This window comes from Penicillium longicatenatum (genome assembly GCF_028827895.1).
Source record: "Penicillium longicatenatum strain IBT 33135 chromosome Unknown contig_7_segment0_segment0, whole genome shotgun sequence".
Lineage (NCBI taxonomy): Eukaryota > Fungi > Ascomycota > Eurotiomycetes > Eurotiales > Aspergillaceae > Penicillium > Penicillium longicatenatum.
This window is the reverse complement of record NW_026643124.1, coordinates 246,094-262,626: the sequence shown is the minus strand read 5'-3', so window position 1 is coordinate 262,626 and position 16,533 is coordinate 246,094. Positions and strand designations below refer to the sequence as shown.

Here is a 16,533-nt window from a genome sequence, read left to right as displayed (position 1 = left end):
TATGTAAGTACTTTAGACTGCTGCATGTTCAAATTGTCTCGGCCGCCAGCAAGCGACTTTGGGAATTATTAATGATCCTGGAACAGATGGTGGTGCCCACTGAGACTGTTATTGGTGAGTCCTATGTAACTCGTTTATTATTTTTTCTATGTCAGAATGACCAACACAGCATGAAGGGGATTGGGCTCGCTTCCCGTAACAGCCGGGGGCGGGGCTACCTGCTACGCGAGCCCAATTACCTAGCCAATGCCAATTATCAATTATTATAATTTTCTTTGGCGTGTTTTTGTGCCAGCATAATCTGTTTTTCCCCTCTTATCGGAGTGATATGAGCGGTTTCTCTCGGGGAAGGTATGGGTAGACTTGACAAAAGTACCATAACAAGGGAAAACAGACCGAGAAAAAAAGAAAAGAAACCGTCCAAATCCAGACTTGATGCTATCGAAGACTGCAGCTGCATAGACTTCTTAGTGGTCAGATAGGTTAGATATAGGTAGGCTATGGTATATTAAGCAACGTCATGAGCAAGGGCGGCTAGGGTCTAAATGTTTTTCTCTTTTGCTTGGAGCTTCGTTAGGATGATATATCAGATTAAAACACAAGACAATTCTCAGATCAAACCATGCAGTGTCAAATTCCTATAAACCCTTGACTTGGTGATATGGGACAGCGTAAGGTGGTGCAGAAGGGAAAGAGACGCACGACCCAGTTTTTCTCGTTCTGCGCCAATCAACTGTCGTCCTGCTTTCCACCTCCCCTCTCCCAAATTCCCCCCATTCCTCTCCCTCTTTTTTTTTTGGGTTAACACGATAAACACCGACAAAAATACTTCCCTCAGGACCCTGTCTGATTCCTGATCTTCCTTCTCTGGGCCTCCGTCGGCGTTGACGTCGATGATCCTGCGCGTTGAATCGGTCGCGTTGTTCCCCGCATAAACCACAACGGTTTCCGCTATCCTCCGTTTCACGCTGAAGGCGATCCTGTGTCTGCTCACACGAACGCCCAGCTCTTTTAGGGGCTGTTCAAAGCAACCATTGTCTTTCCTCCCTGTCGATACGTTATGGCCCGTTGATGTTACGGATGAATCCATAGCCTACAAAGCCAAAGAGCACCCGCTCTGCCTTCTAGCAGACGGTTCTGCTTGGCTCTACATACACCAGTGGACAAGCTCTTTCTCGTTATTCGGTTCACTCGACGCGCCTACTCCACTCTCTTTACCTCGGATCCCTGGTGAACCGCTTCACCATGGCGGACAATGGCCCTCCCAACCCACAATTCCTCGCGCCTCCTGCTGTGACCGCGTTGCGACAGGAGGCTCGGAACATCAACCCGAAAATGATAAGAACCTTGAGTGAGAATATACGGGAAGAACGGGAGGACCTCAAGGAAGCTGCGGAACAGACATTGAATATCATCGTGGATTTGGATCTTGAAGGACGAATCAAATGGGTGAGCCCATCGTGGCGGCAAGTCGTTGGCTCGGCTCCTGAGTCTGTCGAAGGTCGTATGATATCGGACTTGCTTCTCGGAAACAAGAATGTATTTCGGGATGCGATTGAAGCGATGAAAGAGGACGACACGCGTAGTCGATTCATCCGTTTTACAGTGCAGATGGGGCCGGACTCCGTTCTGAAGTACGCGCCGGAGCCGCGACCAACTGAAATGGAAGAGGAGACGCACGAAGCCATCACCGAAGAGACGACAGAACCCTCGCAGGCCGAAGGTGAACAGTGCAACGATGTGCTTACCATGGAAGGGCAAGGTATTATGGTTTATGAACGCGATGAGGATGGACATGTGAGTGGTGCTTTACGATGAGATTTGAAATAGAGTATACAAGTTAACCTGCTTTGACAATACAGTCGATGTGGATGTTGCGGCCCTTTACCAAACCCAGAGAAGTCACAATCGATCTTCCACCTCTCCTAGTGGAGTCGCTGGGCGTGGGTGCTGAGGTACTCGCGAACTACTTGACTACATTGGCCGAGGCCGCTGCGAACGAACCCGACCCTTCGAAACACCCTGCACCTACCCCGGTACTATGTCGCATTTGCGAACGCCAGATTACACCCTGGTGGTTCGAAAAACACTCGGATCTCTGCCTCCAGGAACACCGAGCCGAAATGGATGTCCAAATCGCCCAGGAGAACCTCAATGAACATCGACACACCATTGTGAAAGTGCTGGACGCCTTGGAGGCTCGACAAGGAAGACCCTTGATCACTCCTGAGGGAAATGTAGCCACGCTTCCCCAGCCAGAATATAAAGGCTTGCCTATTGGTCCGTCTCCTGCTAGTTCATCTCCATCTTCAGCCCCCGTGTCTACCGGAAACTCTGCGCCAGGCACTCCGCCTCGTTCTAGAGACCACTCGGCCTCGGGTCTTCCTGCGACGGGCCGCGCCCGCTCATTCACTGTACGGCGACCACTGGCACGCATCGTGGAGCTGGTGCTTGACCTCTGTGATACTTCCCTAGAAATCAGCATGCCGATGGTCAAGGAGGCATCTCGTGCAGAACACCCGGAAGAGTTTCGAACACTTTCTCCGCAGTCTGAATCTCGAATCTCGCAAGTCATCCAGTGGCAATCACCAAGCTCCAATACTCTCGAACAGGAACAGGGTCTCGCTGCTCTGGCAGGCGACACGGAGCAACTTGCAAAGAGCAAAGTTGATGCTGTCGTTCGTCATCGTAAGATTGTTGAGTACGCGGAGAGGATCCGTATCGAATATACTGTTCTTGTAGAGGAGTGCATTACAGCTGCGCTGAGCAAGGCAGAGCGGATAGCCGCTGGCCAGCTCAGCGATTCCTCATGCTCCTCTGATGATGAGATCTTGGAAGATACCCCCGAACAGAACTTCAATGACTACAATATGGTTCCAGTGCCTATGAGCAGTGATGACTCTTTGGTACCCGATCCTTCTAGCCAGGAATCATTGCCATCCCCGGCACGCCAGACAATACCCACCCCACTCAGGTCAACGACATCTGCACTTACGCTGTCCATGCGTAACTCACCTGATCGCTCACTGCTCGGGCAGCAGCAGCAACAACATCAACAGACAGATGGCAGACCTTCATCCTCATCTCTTGCCGTCTCTACGGGATCTAACAGCCCTATGGAATGCCCTACTCCTCGGTCTTATAAAAGTGCCGCTGGACTGCTTGGAACTTCACAATCTAGCCGCAGGGGTTTCTCACTTGCAGATATTGATCCCGGAGATAGCAGTGACAGTAGCATGCCATCCTCAGTCTTCCCGGGGGCCATGCGAACTGATTCCCCATTGTCTGAACGAAGCTTCGATCGGAAGAGGAGAAGCCTGGTGCTTCCCGGGCTGTCTAGTTCCCCCCGTCGGCAGCCATCTCCCGCGCGTGTATCTGGTCCGCACTCCCCATTACGCATGCCCAAGCCCCGGCATTCCTATGGGGCAGAAAGCTTACCATCGCCGGTAGTATCCCCATCAACCTACGCTAGCGAATTGGCTCATCACTGCCACCATCATCGTCGCCAGTCATCAGCCAACTCTTCCGACGTGGCGAAACCACCCCCTTCGCCGCGTCTGCCGTCAGTCAGCCAGCAGCCTCGACCTGCGCCGCCTTCGATCAAAGATTTTGAGATCATCAAACCGATTAGCAAGGGTGCGTTTGGCAGTGTTTACTTGTCTAAGAAGAAATCTACAGGCGAGTACTATGCCATCAAGGTTCTGAAGAAAGCAGACATGATTGCCAAGAACCAGGTAACCAATGTCAAAGCTGAACGAGCCATCATGATGTGGCAAGGAGAAAGCGACTTTGTTGCCAAGCTTTATTGGACATTTTCCAGCAAAGAGTATCTCTACCTGGTTATGGAGTACTTGAATGGAGGTGACTGTGCTTCCCTTGTCAAGGTTCTTGGTGGTCTCCCCGAGGATTGGGCTAAAAAATACGTTGCCGAAGTGGTTCTCGGAGTTGAGCATCTGCATAACCGAGGAATTGTGCATCGTGATCTAAAGCCAGACAATCTTCTCATTGACCATAGCGGCCACCTCAAGTTGACTGATTTTGGTTTATCTCGAATGGGCTTGGTAGGTCGCCAGAAGCGCGTTTTAAAGAGCCCGAATGAGCCCGCTCCGGACTTATTGAAACAAGGACCGTTCCCTCGTGCCATATCGATTGCTTCATCACGATCGGCCTCCTTTGATTTCCAAGCTAGCTCCCCTGGCTCTACGCCGCTGATGACTCCTGACAATCCCGTTGGCGCACCTCAACCGTCTTATTTCAGTCTAAATCAGACAAATCTGAATCAGACCGGCCTCAGTCGCCAGACCTCTCGGAGAGCTTCTGGATATCGCAGTGATAGTGCTGGCAGTGACAGCTTGAATGGAATGTTCCGAACGTTCTCACTTAACGACAATGGAAATGAACCAACTGCCCCATCACCAAGCATCGTCGCTAGCAGTTTAGCCGAGGAAGAGCCCCCGAGCGAAACAGACGACTCGCCACATCTCTATCCATTGCAGCAAACGTTTAGCAACCCTGCGCACAGCACTCCTCCACAGCAAAGCATGCTTCCGCCTGTCATGGCACTTTTCGACCCTGAAGATCATGACCGACGTTTTGTTGGTACGCCGGATTATCTGGCACCAGAAACAATTAATGGTGTTGGACAGGATGAAATTAGTGATTGGTGGTCACTGGGCTGCATTATGTTTGAATTCATTTTTGGTTACCCCCCCTTTCAATGCTGCGACTCCCGATGAAGTGTTCGAGAATATCTTGCATCGCAGGATCAACTGGCCAGATGACCCAGAGGAGTACACCACACCGGAATCATTGGATCTTATGAACAAGCTCATGACCCTCAATCCTCGCGAGCGCATTGGAGCCAATGTGGAAGAAAAGTACCCCAATGGTGGCGCGGAGATTCGTGCTCATCCTTGGTTCTCTGATATCGTTTGGGATACTCTACTAGAAGATAAGGCGGAATTTGTCCCCAATCTTGAGAACCCTGAAGATACTGAATACTTTGATGCTCGTGGAGCTACTCTTCAAGCATTTGCCGAGGAGATGGAAGATGATGAGCAGTCCCCTCACCCGGTTCCTGCATCAGAATCCTATCCAGATCGACCCCATGATGCTTTGTTTAAGGTTCGGTCTCAGGTGAATTCAATGAAACGTCCATTGATGCCACTGCATATTCCTCCCCACGTCCGTGACGCTCGCGATTCTCGCAGCCGAAGATTGAGTGAGCCAGCACTGGCTGATGACTTTGGAAGTTTCAACTTCAAGAACTTGCCGATGTTGGAAAAAGCCAACAAGGACGTCATTCAAAAGATGCGTCAGGAGGCTATGCAAACCCAGCATCGTCAATCAAGCTCTTCCTCTTCTGGCCAAACACCATTGACCGCTTCCCAGCCTTCTCTGGACGGAAGCCCACTCCCAATGTCCCTCCAGCGTACTATGTCTCAGACCAAGGGCAGCAACCGGCCATCGTCTCCATCCAGTTTGAGTCAAGCCAACTCATCTCCCAGTCGGCCATCTCAACCATCGTCTCCACTCTTGGTTCAGTTTAGCACTGGTAGCAACCATGAACGACGCAAAACATCTGGGTCCTCATCCACTGCATCGCACCAGTCCAGCGGCACTTTCCAACCCTCATCTGTTGAGCAAAACCGCATGCCCAATCTTCGGCTCGGATCAGTGGCATCTTCTCCTGTGAAAGCCAACCGAATCCCCGCCCATTCTCCGGACAAGCATCCATCCATGCAGCGTCAAGGTAGTGCCCCCGCTAGTCGGGCTCGGTCTCACACTATAGGGTCTCAAGATGGCGATCTGTCCTCATTCCCCAAGGAGACGTTCATACCCTCTCACCACAAACGCCGAAGCCAGCTCTTTGACATTTCACCATCCTCGTCAGATAATGAGGACCCACGTACCAAAGCTCTGCTCAAGGTCCAGCGGCGCCGACAAAGCTCTCGTCGTCATTCTCAATTCAATATTCAGGATGGACCTTTCTTTAGGCCGCTGGATATCCTCATTTGCGAGGACCACCCTGTCTCACGACTGGTAATGGAGCGCCTCTTTGAAAAGCTTCGCTGTCGCACTATAACAGTGACGAACGGCGCGGAAGCTGCACGCTATGCCCTTGGTGATATCCAGTTCGATATTATCATGACAGAGTACAAGTTGCCACAGGTGAACGGCGCCGATCTTGCTCGCATGATACGAGAGACTCGCAGTGCCAACAGAAACACTCCCATCGTTGCTGTCACTGGCTACCTGAAAGATCTGCCCGAGATGCATCATTTCAATAGTCTGGTGCAAAAGCCTCTAACTTTGTCAAAAATCACCGAGACGCTGTGCAAGTACTGCGCGTGGAAGCCGCCTCCAAAGGATTATGACCCATCTCAACCTCTTCCGCTACCAATGCCGAGCGTACGGCCTTCGCAGCTTCCAACCGACGATAACAGCCCCAGCTCGACATCATCTGGATTTGTGCCAAACCCTCCCAGCTCATACCGTGGATCAAGTCGTGAAGATTCAATGAGTAGTAGCGTGTTTGGAGACATGGAGTCTATCAAGCCAGAAGAGGTTCCAGTCATCATCCGTCGCAACCATGACGAGTGGGACCAGAGTGGACTGGGAATCTCTGAGGATGCACACCCAGGCAGTCCCGAACCCAAAGCAGTACCTGTTCCACAGTTGCTTCATGCGGTCTCAGCCCCAGCAGCTGTAGACGGAAGTGGAGGCCTAACACCTCGCAAGCAACGGTCTAGCGAAGCCATTCAAGCCAAGCGGGAATCCCTGGAGCGGAAACGGTATGAAGGCGCTGAGTCCGGAGACGACGAAGATGAAGAGCTTGGGAATTCCCAAGCCCGCAAAAGTCCGCCTGGTCGTAGCCGTCGCCCCGGGTCAAAGCTAGGCATTGAGATGATGCGCACCAATAGCCGTGGCAGCGTAGTCAGTGGCAGTGAAGAGCTTCTCAAGAAAGAACGAGAGGCCTTGCGCCGCCGAAGCGGAGAGTATATCGACACCGACACTGACGATGGCCCTCTGGGATCTCCTGTTAGTACTAGCCTCGAGGAAAGATTCGAAGGGCTCAGTATCCCAGAAGAATCAGAGGCTGAGGAGGCACTGAGCATTGAAGACTCGCCTCCACTTGATGGATCCAAAAGCTCTCGGCGTCGGCCATCGCTTGCCCACCACAACACTGAGATCTACAGTGGACCTCCCCCTACCTCTCACGCTGCTTTCAACGGTTCCGAACGTGCTGCCAAGCCTGGCCCGTCCACTCCCCGGGAGATGAGCGGCAACAGTTCACCCATCACTCCAGAGATCAACGTTGGAGCTGAGTCCTCTGGTGCAGATACCGACGGCAAGCCCATGTCTGACTCTGAAGCCACCCCGCGCCCTCAGCAACCTTCTCCGAGCCTAGATGCCGAGGAGACGCCTCGCCCTCCTGAGCGGTACCGATCTGACATATCTACTGCATTTAAGAGATGATTGTGTTCGACGTCCACTTCCCACACCCGTATCTCCACTTTACGTCTTCCCTTCTCCACATTCTGATATGCGATAATTTCCCTTCATTCATGTACACTTTTTCCTTGTTGTTTTACCCTTTCTTCGGGAAACATTTCCAATGTCCTGCGGACATGTCACCATACGCGTTACCTCACGTCTCTTATGTTTACATGGCTTATTGGGGCACGGTGTTTCGGTTCACTGCTTTCTTGAATTTTCTCCTTTACCGTTTATCACATGCAACTGGTGTGGATGGAAGAATGGGTTGAAGGCAGTATTCTTCCCTCCTGGACCTATTTCTCCTTTTTTTTTTTTTTTTTTTTCGCTCTGCCTTGCCATTTCGAGTATCCAACTTGACTTGCTTTCTCCCCGTCTTTTCCATTTCCTCTCTTATGCATTCTGTGAATCATCTCCCAAGGCTGTTTCTTGCGGAAAATAAGTAGATGTCAGAGATTTGACTGGATTCAAGTTTCCATATGCCGATGTTTCATACCCGATTTTGTCCTATTGTTATCAGCGGTACTTGGCTCGAGTACTAAAAATATTATCTTCTTATAACGGTCCAGATTTGAAAGTCGAAACAAAAATAGAGTTAACACTCTTCACCGGAATATTCCCTAGATCTACAATGGAATCTAGACTCCCCACAGCCCCAGCATCTCCACCACCCACCGCGTATCCTGGTGGACTGGAACGCAGATGAAACCACCCTCACACCAGTCAAATGGCCAGACTCAGCTAAGCCGAGAGCTCGGATACACGCGATTTCTTGGCGCTGTCAATTTCCTCTGAGAGCCCGACGATCCTACTTTTTCGGGGGGGAAATGGTCCTGCCCCAAGAGGCCGGTGCACGCGCAACACAAGATAATCGATGCAGCGCCTGCATCGTTAGTGTCTCGTTGTGCTATCACAGTCCAAGAATTCCAAGGTGGAGGGTGCAATCAGGTTGGTCACTTGCGATCGACAATCATCGATTGGACGTTGTCTTGCGGGGTTGCTACACACGTCTCTCCCCAGACTGCCCTTGTGCATTGGTGTCTGGTGTACCGATCATGATTTGGGACGGTGAATGGAGTTCGGGTGAGCGATGACATGGATCTTCATACGTGTGGCTCCAACGTTTGACCCACGCGTAGAATGATATCACGATTTTTGCGATTTTGGATATTGAATTTTGTTCTTCTAGTTTAAAATAGATACTGTGCATGTGGCTTTATTTTCAGTCTCGTTTATTTGTTGATTTATGCAAATCTCAATCTCGGGTCGTGTCCTACAACAGTTCGCTCGGCTTTCCTATAAAAGCAGGGGTTGCTGCACGGTGGCGTTTGTGGCGTTTTATGACGATGGATCTTATCCATATCCATCTCCCGCATAGCTTGGGATAAAAAAGCCCGTGGGTGATTAACTCCGGGCCTTTCTCCTTCTACGCCACCCGGTGGGGATCAGCCCGGTGGGCCCGTCGACACAGAGAAAGGACCACAAATGCGCATTGCGCGGACGGGCTTGGCGGGTTAATGTGGTTGGATTAGCAATTGGAAGATTTGAGATTTCGTGGAATTGTGCACTGTAGCTCTATCTCGCGATGGAGATCTCGATGAGGATCCCAGATCGAGGTCATCTCGTCTGTGCCTACCGATGTACTATGGTAGTTGATCGTGTCGAGATCCCAATTAATTAAAACAAATTGACCCTTAATCTACGGGTCCAGACTACGGACCCACTATCTCCGACCCGCTGGGTCTCACTTGCCCAGGGTTCCTATTTTTCGTAACGATCTTCACTGCTTGCTGTTCCCCCGATGCTTCAATTTTCTCATTCACTCACCTGTGCTGTATTCGACATTCGTTACTGGTTTGAACCTTCGTTGCTGGGTGCAAATGCCCTATTGACACGAGATTACCTCTCTTCCCCTACACCGAACCGTTTACATTCCATCTGCTCTGCTGGTTGATCCGTAGAGCACGATCGTAGACCCCCACATTCTTTCAATCTTTCAATTGGCCTGGTGCCGCCATGTCGAGCCCTGATGAACACAAGAATTTGCACCTTCAGGAACATCATGAAAAACGAACCTCCGACCAGATCTCACCCTCCGACGATGATACCTATGTGCACGAACCTTCTATCGAACCTAGCAATCGGTTAAGAGTCGACACAAGCATCAACGATGAGATTCCTTTGCCTATGAGTACGCCTTCTGCCCGTCGCGAACAGGCAACCCGCCTGGAAGACGATTTGTTGCTCCTGCAGGCCGAGCGCGTGGTATCTCGGTCGACGCAAGGGCCCGAGGAAGGGGAAGGCGAGTCGATGAACCGGTCGAGATCCCGTCGTACCGAGGTCGATGAGTTCGACGAAGCGACCAACCCGTTACACGAAAAGGCCGCGGTGTATACTCCGCCAGAGCGCCCCAATACTCAACTCTCGGCTTTTGTGAAGAAACTGCATCAGTCCAGTTTTATCGTTCGTTATTTCACCTACATCGCGCCCGTTGTCATCCTCTTGTTGGTTCCCCTCCTTATCGGTGCTCTCGTCTTTCCCAAGGCCAATGTTGGTGGTGTGAAGTTGATGTGGTTTTCCATCTGGCTGGAGATTTTCTGGTTGACCCTTTGGGCTGGCCGAATTGTTAGCAAAGGATTACCCGCAGTCGTCAGTATTGTGGCTAGTATCTTCACCAACAACGCGAAGAAATGGCGTGATATGGCTAAGCAGCTGGAGATTCATGCTGCCCTGTTCCTATGGTGGCTGGGCGTGGAAATCTCCTTCTTGCCGACTATGAAGAACCACCATGTGAACGGGGACTCGAGTACCAGGAGCTGGGAAAACACTTTTAACAAGATCATCATTGTCATCTTCGTCTGGACTATTCTCAACCTGATCGAGAAGGTGATTATCCAGCTCATCGCGATCAGCTTCCACCTTCGGACCTATGCGGATCGTATCGAGATCAACAAATTTCAGATTGGTAGCTTGACCAAGCTGTATGATTGGTCGCGCGCCCGTATCGAGGAGACTGATGAGGCTTTCCATGAGAAGCCCGATGAAGAAACTCCGACAACTGGGATGATGAATCCGCTGCAGTATGCCGGCAAGGCCCATAAGAAGGCTGTCGGTGTGGCCAAGGGTGCCGCGAAGAAGGTCGGTAACAAGGTCGGTGATGTCGCTGGTGCCGTTGCTGCAGACTTTACTGGTCGCAAGGCGGCTAGGAGCAATGACCCTTACCAAGTCGTGCTGGCCTTGTTGCGGACTACATCTGGCTGTCAGGTTCTTGCGCGTCGTCTCTACCGCACTTTCGTACGTGATGGGTTTGACACTGTTTTCTCTGGCGATTTGAAGGAGGCCTTTGAGAACGGTGATGAGGCTGAGGCTGCATTTACCATGTTCGATCGCGATATGAATGGTGATATCTCCATGGAGGAGCTTGAGGCCGTCTGTGTCGATATTGGTCGTGAGCGGAAATCGATCACTGCATCCTTGAAGGATTTGGATTCAGTCGTCTCCAAGCTTGACAACGTCTTTATGTTCTTCGTCTTCGTCATCGTTATCGTGGTCTTCCTGTCACTGATCTCTACCTCTGCTGCTGGTGTTTTAACTTCGGCTGGATCCAGTATCCTGGCTCTTTCTTGGTTGTTCTCGGCCACAGCTCAGGAATTCCTGCAGTCTGTCATTTTCGTTTTCGTCAAGCACCCCTTTGATGTCGGTGACCGTGTCACTATCTACGGTAATGCCGGCGACTCCGGTCTTGGTGACGATTATTTTGTCAAGGAGATTACCCTGCTGTACACCGAGTTCAAGAAGATGCAGGGTCATGTTGTCCAAGCACCAAACAGCTATCTTAACGGGTTGTTCATCCTCAACCAGCGCCGATCTGGTGCTCTGGCCGAGGCCATTCCCATCATCATCAAGTACGGCACAACCATCGAACAAATCGATGCGCTCCGGCAGCGTCTGTTGGAATTTGTGCGCAGCGAGAAGCGCGATTTCCAGAGCAACATGCTCACCGAGTTGCGCGAGGTGACCGACAACTTCTCCCTAACTCTCAACATCGTCTTCTTCTACAAATCCAACTGGCAAAACGAGGGTCTCCGTCTGCAACGCCGCAACAAGTTCATCTGCATGCTCATGATAGCCCTCCAGGAGATCGGCATCGAGGGCTCGCGCATGAACCTCCAGGGTGCCAAGTTCGACTTCCCCGTCCATGTCCACAGCTCTCAACCTATATTCCCCCCCGCCCGCCAGACGCGAGGAACCAACCGAGGCAGAGCCGGTCCCAATCGGCCAAGGGTCCAGCTCGCTTCAGGAAAACACCGCCTCAACCAGCGGCACCGCTACCCGTCAGCCTTCTATATTGCGCAAGGGTATGGATACGGCTGCGGCCCGCGCTCGTGGCGCTTCTACTTCCCGTAAACATGTTGACTTCTCACTGGGGATGGCCAATATGTCCTCGAACGATGTCATGGGTGACGTCTTTGAAGATCGTGGCGTACGTCTAGATAACGTCGTCCGCAACGCGAACCGTGAAGCTACCGAGCGCCGCATGCAAGATGTCGCGGAGGAGGAGGAAGAACGCCGCAGTCGGGCGTCGTCATCTCAGCATCGTCGTCCTTCTAACTTCAGTACCCCGACGCACGAACCTCGTCAGTCTACCGATGCTCACAGCTACCGGAGTGGTGCCTCGTCTACCCGGAACCGCTTCTTCCGGCACCACCGTAGCAGCGTTAGTCGTGACCGGGAGGATATCGAGCAGGGTCGCACTGGCTCTCCGCCGCCCGCAGTCAAGACTGACTGATTGATGCTGCCCAGGTGCTCTCATGATTTCGCATGAGATCAAAATTTCTTGGACATTTTCAGCGTTTCTACATTCCTTCTCATACATTAATCTCTCTTTTATATATCCCAAATTCACCTGTGTATGTTTTAGATTCCCCGAGGTCAGTCAACGAATATTTGTTGGCCTTGCATATGCTATGTTCGATAATTTAACATACATGTCTACGCATCTTGCATGTATTTTTTTTGGCAATCAAATCATTTCCTACTGAGCCTTTTCTCTCAAGAACGTTTCGGTATCTAGACGGCCACCTGCGCGATCTATGGATATGCGTATTAGATCATGCAATCGGGCACGGGCCCTTCTCTATGGAAGAACTATGGGTCTCGGCTTATCATGAGTCTTCTTTTGCCGTTGATTGTTCCTGACTGCTTTCCGAATCTGAAAAGTAAGATCGATGCTTCATATGTCGGTGGTATATAGGGCAATATTTGATATCCTCATGTGCCCGCAAGGGGTGAGTTATACAAGCAGAGTTTGTGCCTGCATCGATTGTCACATTGATTGTCACCCCGCATTCCACGGCACACAGTTCTACACCTTAAATAAGCGAGAATGATTGCGAAATTCCAAAATTCAAGTATAATAGTCATGCCTGGATATGAATTCTGAGATTGAAGAGAAATTAAATAGACGAATTTAAAACCAATATTTGCAGTTCGGTGGTGACCGCCATTGTTTTCTTTTTGGACAGTCACGGGTGATTGGCGCCCCACTATTCCCTACTTTCTTCATCTCCTCACCCCCAAGAAGAGTCTCCCTCAATTCTTCTACTCCCTTCTCCTTTCTCTTTTCACAATCCTCATTCAATATGACACGAGGCGAGGTATGTTTATGTTCCCTCAGCCGCGTTGAACATGTGTTTACGCTGGCATCCCCCCACGGGTTCCCCTCTCCTGAACCGTGAAAAAAACAACCCAATTCCACGGGCAGCACAAACACTGCCGGCATTAGACCTCCGGCACTATTTACTAACGCGTCAATCCATCAGATCTGTCACCTTCACATTGGCCAGGCTGGTATTCAGCTTGGTAACGCCTGTTGGGAGCTGTACGTTTCTTCACCGCTTCTTAGTGATCGTCGGGCATCATTCTCACCAATTGTACAGATACCTCCTCGAGCACGGCCTCACCCCCGATGGACATTTCAAGGAGGAACTCGCCGACTCCGAGACCACAAATGGTTCCTACGATACTTTCTTCACCGAAACCCCCGGCGGCAAATACGTTCCCCGTTCCATCTTCGTTGATTTGGACCCATCGGTAGGTTGGTTCGGAAGTGAAGGAATATAACCGGATACCTAATACTTTGTACATGATAGCCCATTGATGAGATTCGCACTGGTACCTACCGCCAGCTTTTCCACCCTGAGCAGCTGATCAGTGGCAAGGAGGATGCTGCCAACAACTGTACGTTTGGATATGGGAGAATATATGGAGCGATAGAACTGACCAGTCCCAGATGCCCGTGGTCACTACACCGTCGGCAAGGAGTACGCTGATGATGTGATGGACCGTATTCGTCGTGTTATCGGTACGCAAATCGAGATTGGTTCCCACAGTTGACCTGAACTAATTGGACCTAGACAACTGCTCTTCTCTGCAGGGATTCCTCATCTTCCACTCCTTCGGTGGTGGTACCGGTTCCGGATTTGGTGCTCTCCTGCTTGAGCGCCTTGCCAGCGAGTATGGCAAGAAGTCCAAGCTGGAGTTCTCCGTGTACCCTGCGCCCCAGGTGTCTACTGCCGTTGTTGAGCCCTACAACGCCGTCCTGTCCACCCACAGCACCATTGAGAACGCCGACTGTACTTTCCTCGTTGACAACGAGGCTGTCTACGACATCTGCCGTCGTCACTTGGATATCCCCCGTCCCGGCTATGAGCACCTGAACCGTCTCATTGCCCAGGTTGTCAGCTCCATTACCTCCAGCTTGCGCTTCGAGGGTGCTCTCAATGTCGACTTGAACGAGTTCCAGACCAACTTGGTGCCGTACCCGCGTATCCACTATCCTCTGATTTCTTACGCTCCTGTCATTGGCATGAAGAACAGCTCCCACGAGAGCTTCAAGGTGCAGGACCTGACCGCTCAGTGTATGTACTTCCTCGTCTTTCCCTGCCTGCACTGGTGATATTAATTCTTTACTAGGTGTCGAGCCCCACAACCAGATGGTGGTCTGCGATCCCCGTAAGGGCAAGTACATGGCCGTTGCTCTTCTGTACCGCGGTGATGTTGTGCCTCGCGAATGTAACGCCGCTGTTGCTTCCCTGAAGGCCAAGGAGACCTTCAACTTGGTCGAGTGGTGCCCCACTGGATTCAAGCTGGGTATCAACTACCAGAAGCCCGTCCGTGTCCCCGAAAGCGAGCTTGCCCCCGTCGACCGCTGCGTCAGCATGCTGTCCAACACCACCGCTATCGCCGAGGCCTGGAGCCGTCTGGACCACAAGTTCGATCTCATGTACTCCAAGCGTGCCTTCGTTCACTGGTACGTTGGTGAGGGTATGGAGGAGGGTGAGTTCTCCGAGGCTCGCGAGGACCTTGCTGCCCTTGAGAAGGACTACGAGGAGGTTGCCGCCGACGACACCCTCGAGGACGAGATTGACGAGCACGGCGAGTACTGATCGAGTGGTTTCTCGCACCGAAACTTCCCTCGCACATATTGCCGTGATTCTTTCATCCGTCAGAATATATCCCTCCCCGGCCCTTGCGTTTGTTTTTTCGACACCCCCTTTCCGTTCGAGCTAGCTCTTTCAGCGTTACTTTCCTTTTCTTCGTGCCTCGATAGGTCTTTAATGATATCAAAATCAATGAACCTTTTATTGAGCCTGTGTGCATCGGCACAAGCCTAATTTGTAGATAAAAGTACAAGGGCATATTACCCTTTAGTCTATGTATTCCCAGACAACGCCATTCAATGCCAAATCAGACCAATCAATGCAATGCAAGCAGCACATCAGGCCAGCGCCGCCACCTCCATCTCCTGCAAGATGCGCAAGACCCGTTCATACGTCCACATCGTGACCGCACTAGCCGGCGCGGCCTTAAGCAAACTAACAGTCAACCCGCGATAGAGCCCGCGCACGCCCTGCGTACGCAATATCATTCCAATAGACCGAAACACCCCAGTATACTCGGGAATATTTCGATGTACATATCGCGTCCTTGTAGGACCCTGAACCTGCAGCCGTTTCCTCACAAGATCCAAGGGGAAAACTCCCGTTTTGGCAAGCACACTCGCACAGATACCCGCAGCCGCATCCCCCGTTCCGAACGGCATGTGATCCACGTTGGCCATTATCGGTCTGAACCCTTCATATGCGGAGAAGAATAGACCCATGTACGGAACGATCTGGACAATAGCCGCGGAGCTTCCGCGGAAGAATCCCGCTACGCCTTCGTGTCGTGCTATATCGACTATCGAGGCGCGGAGGGATTTATAGATCTGCTCGGGGCCTTGTGCGGCGAAGCGTGTGCGGAGGAGATCGAGTGGGTAGGTTGTAGCTGTGGCCATTCCACCGGCTGCGGCGCCTGCGACAAAGGATTCGGCGGACGGGGGTAATCGGTAGGGTAATTCGGCGAGAACTTGAGTTGTGCTTCGGTATGCGGTGAATTGGAGCGCGCCGTAGCAGACGTACATCATTTCTGCGGGTATGTTTCCTTTCCAAAGGCCCTGGGAATCGTCAGTATTGGATCTGCCCTTTGTTGTTGAGCTGTCTTTCTCTCGGAGTAAGAAACATACTGTGATGCCTTCCTGTCGCATGATAGCCCGCATAGTCGATAAGGTTCCTTTGTAGATAGGTCCCTGGACCGATTGATGACTTGCCGGATCCGAAAGCGAGTGGACTTGTAATTGCAGTCGGATCTTGACGACATCTAGCGGCGCAATGCAGAACCGTGAGATTAGTCCTGCTATCCCGCCGGCCAGCACTGTTTGCCGCTTGGTGCCCTCATCTTTAAGATGTTCGCCTCCGGCCGACATTTCTTGGTAGGGGAGGGGTGTTATGTGTTGGTTGGGGAAGTCATGATGTGTGTTGTCATTATTTTGTTATGGAATTTCCGGGGGCAAATTGCTTGGAATCCTGGGAATCTGGCGTTTTTTTACGTAAGTGGGAATTTGGTGCCTGAGGTGTCAGTTGTTCATCTTGCTGTGGAGGTGACGGAGTGTAGGATGTTATATTCAGTACTATTAGTTGGATTCAAGCCAATTCG

General features: G+C 51.4%; 4 protein-coding genes across 4 annotated transcripts; 3 read left to right on the top strand and 1 right to left on the bottom strand.

Annotated features, from left to right (window-relative positions):
- Positions 1–1,245: 1,245 nt before the first annotated feature.
- N7484_010378 (protein kinase RIM15) lies at positions 1,246–7,479 on the top strand (the record flags this gene model as incomplete). Its single annotated transcript, XM_057120765.1, has 3 exons — positions 1,246–1,797; positions 1,863–4,635; positions 4,658–7,479. The coding sequence occupies 3 exons, from the start codon at positions 1,246–1,248 to the stop codon at positions 7,477–7,479; spliced, it is 6,147 nt and encodes a 2,048-aa protein (XP_056966519.1).
- A 2,034-nt stretch (positions 7,480–9,513) lies between these two features.
- On the top strand, positions 9,514–12,286 carry N7484_010377 (Mechanosensitive ion channel family; the record flags this gene model as incomplete). Its single annotated transcript, XM_057120764.1, has 2 exons — positions 9,514–11,678; positions 11,737–12,286. 2 exons carry the CDS (start codon positions 9,514–9,516, stop codon positions 12,284–12,286), a joined length of 2,715 nt encoding a protein of 904 aa, XP_056966518.1.
- An 853-nt stretch (positions 12,287–13,139) lies between these two features.
- N7484_010376 (tubulin alpha chain) lies at positions 13,140–14,945 on the top strand (the record flags this gene model as incomplete). Its single annotated transcript, XM_057120763.1, has 7 exons — positions 13,140–13,154; positions 13,320–13,378; positions 13,437–13,590; positions 13,650–13,737; positions 13,790–13,861; positions 13,914–14,417; positions 14,473–14,945. 7 exons carry the CDS (start codon positions 13,140–13,142, stop codon positions 14,943–14,945), a joined length of 1,365 nt encoding a protein of 454 aa, XP_056966517.1.
- Positions 14,946–15,277: 332 nt separating this feature from the next.
- Positions 15,278–16,303, bottom strand: N7484_010375 (thiamine transporter TPC1; the record flags this gene model as incomplete). Its single annotated transcript, XM_057120762.1, has 2 exons — positions 15,278–15,994; positions 16,064–16,303. The coding sequence occupies 2 exons, from the start codon at positions 16,301–16,303 to the stop codon at positions 15,278–15,280; spliced, it is 957 nt and encodes a 318-aa protein (XP_056966516.1).
- Between the last annotated feature and the right edge of the window lie 230 nt (positions 16,304–16,533).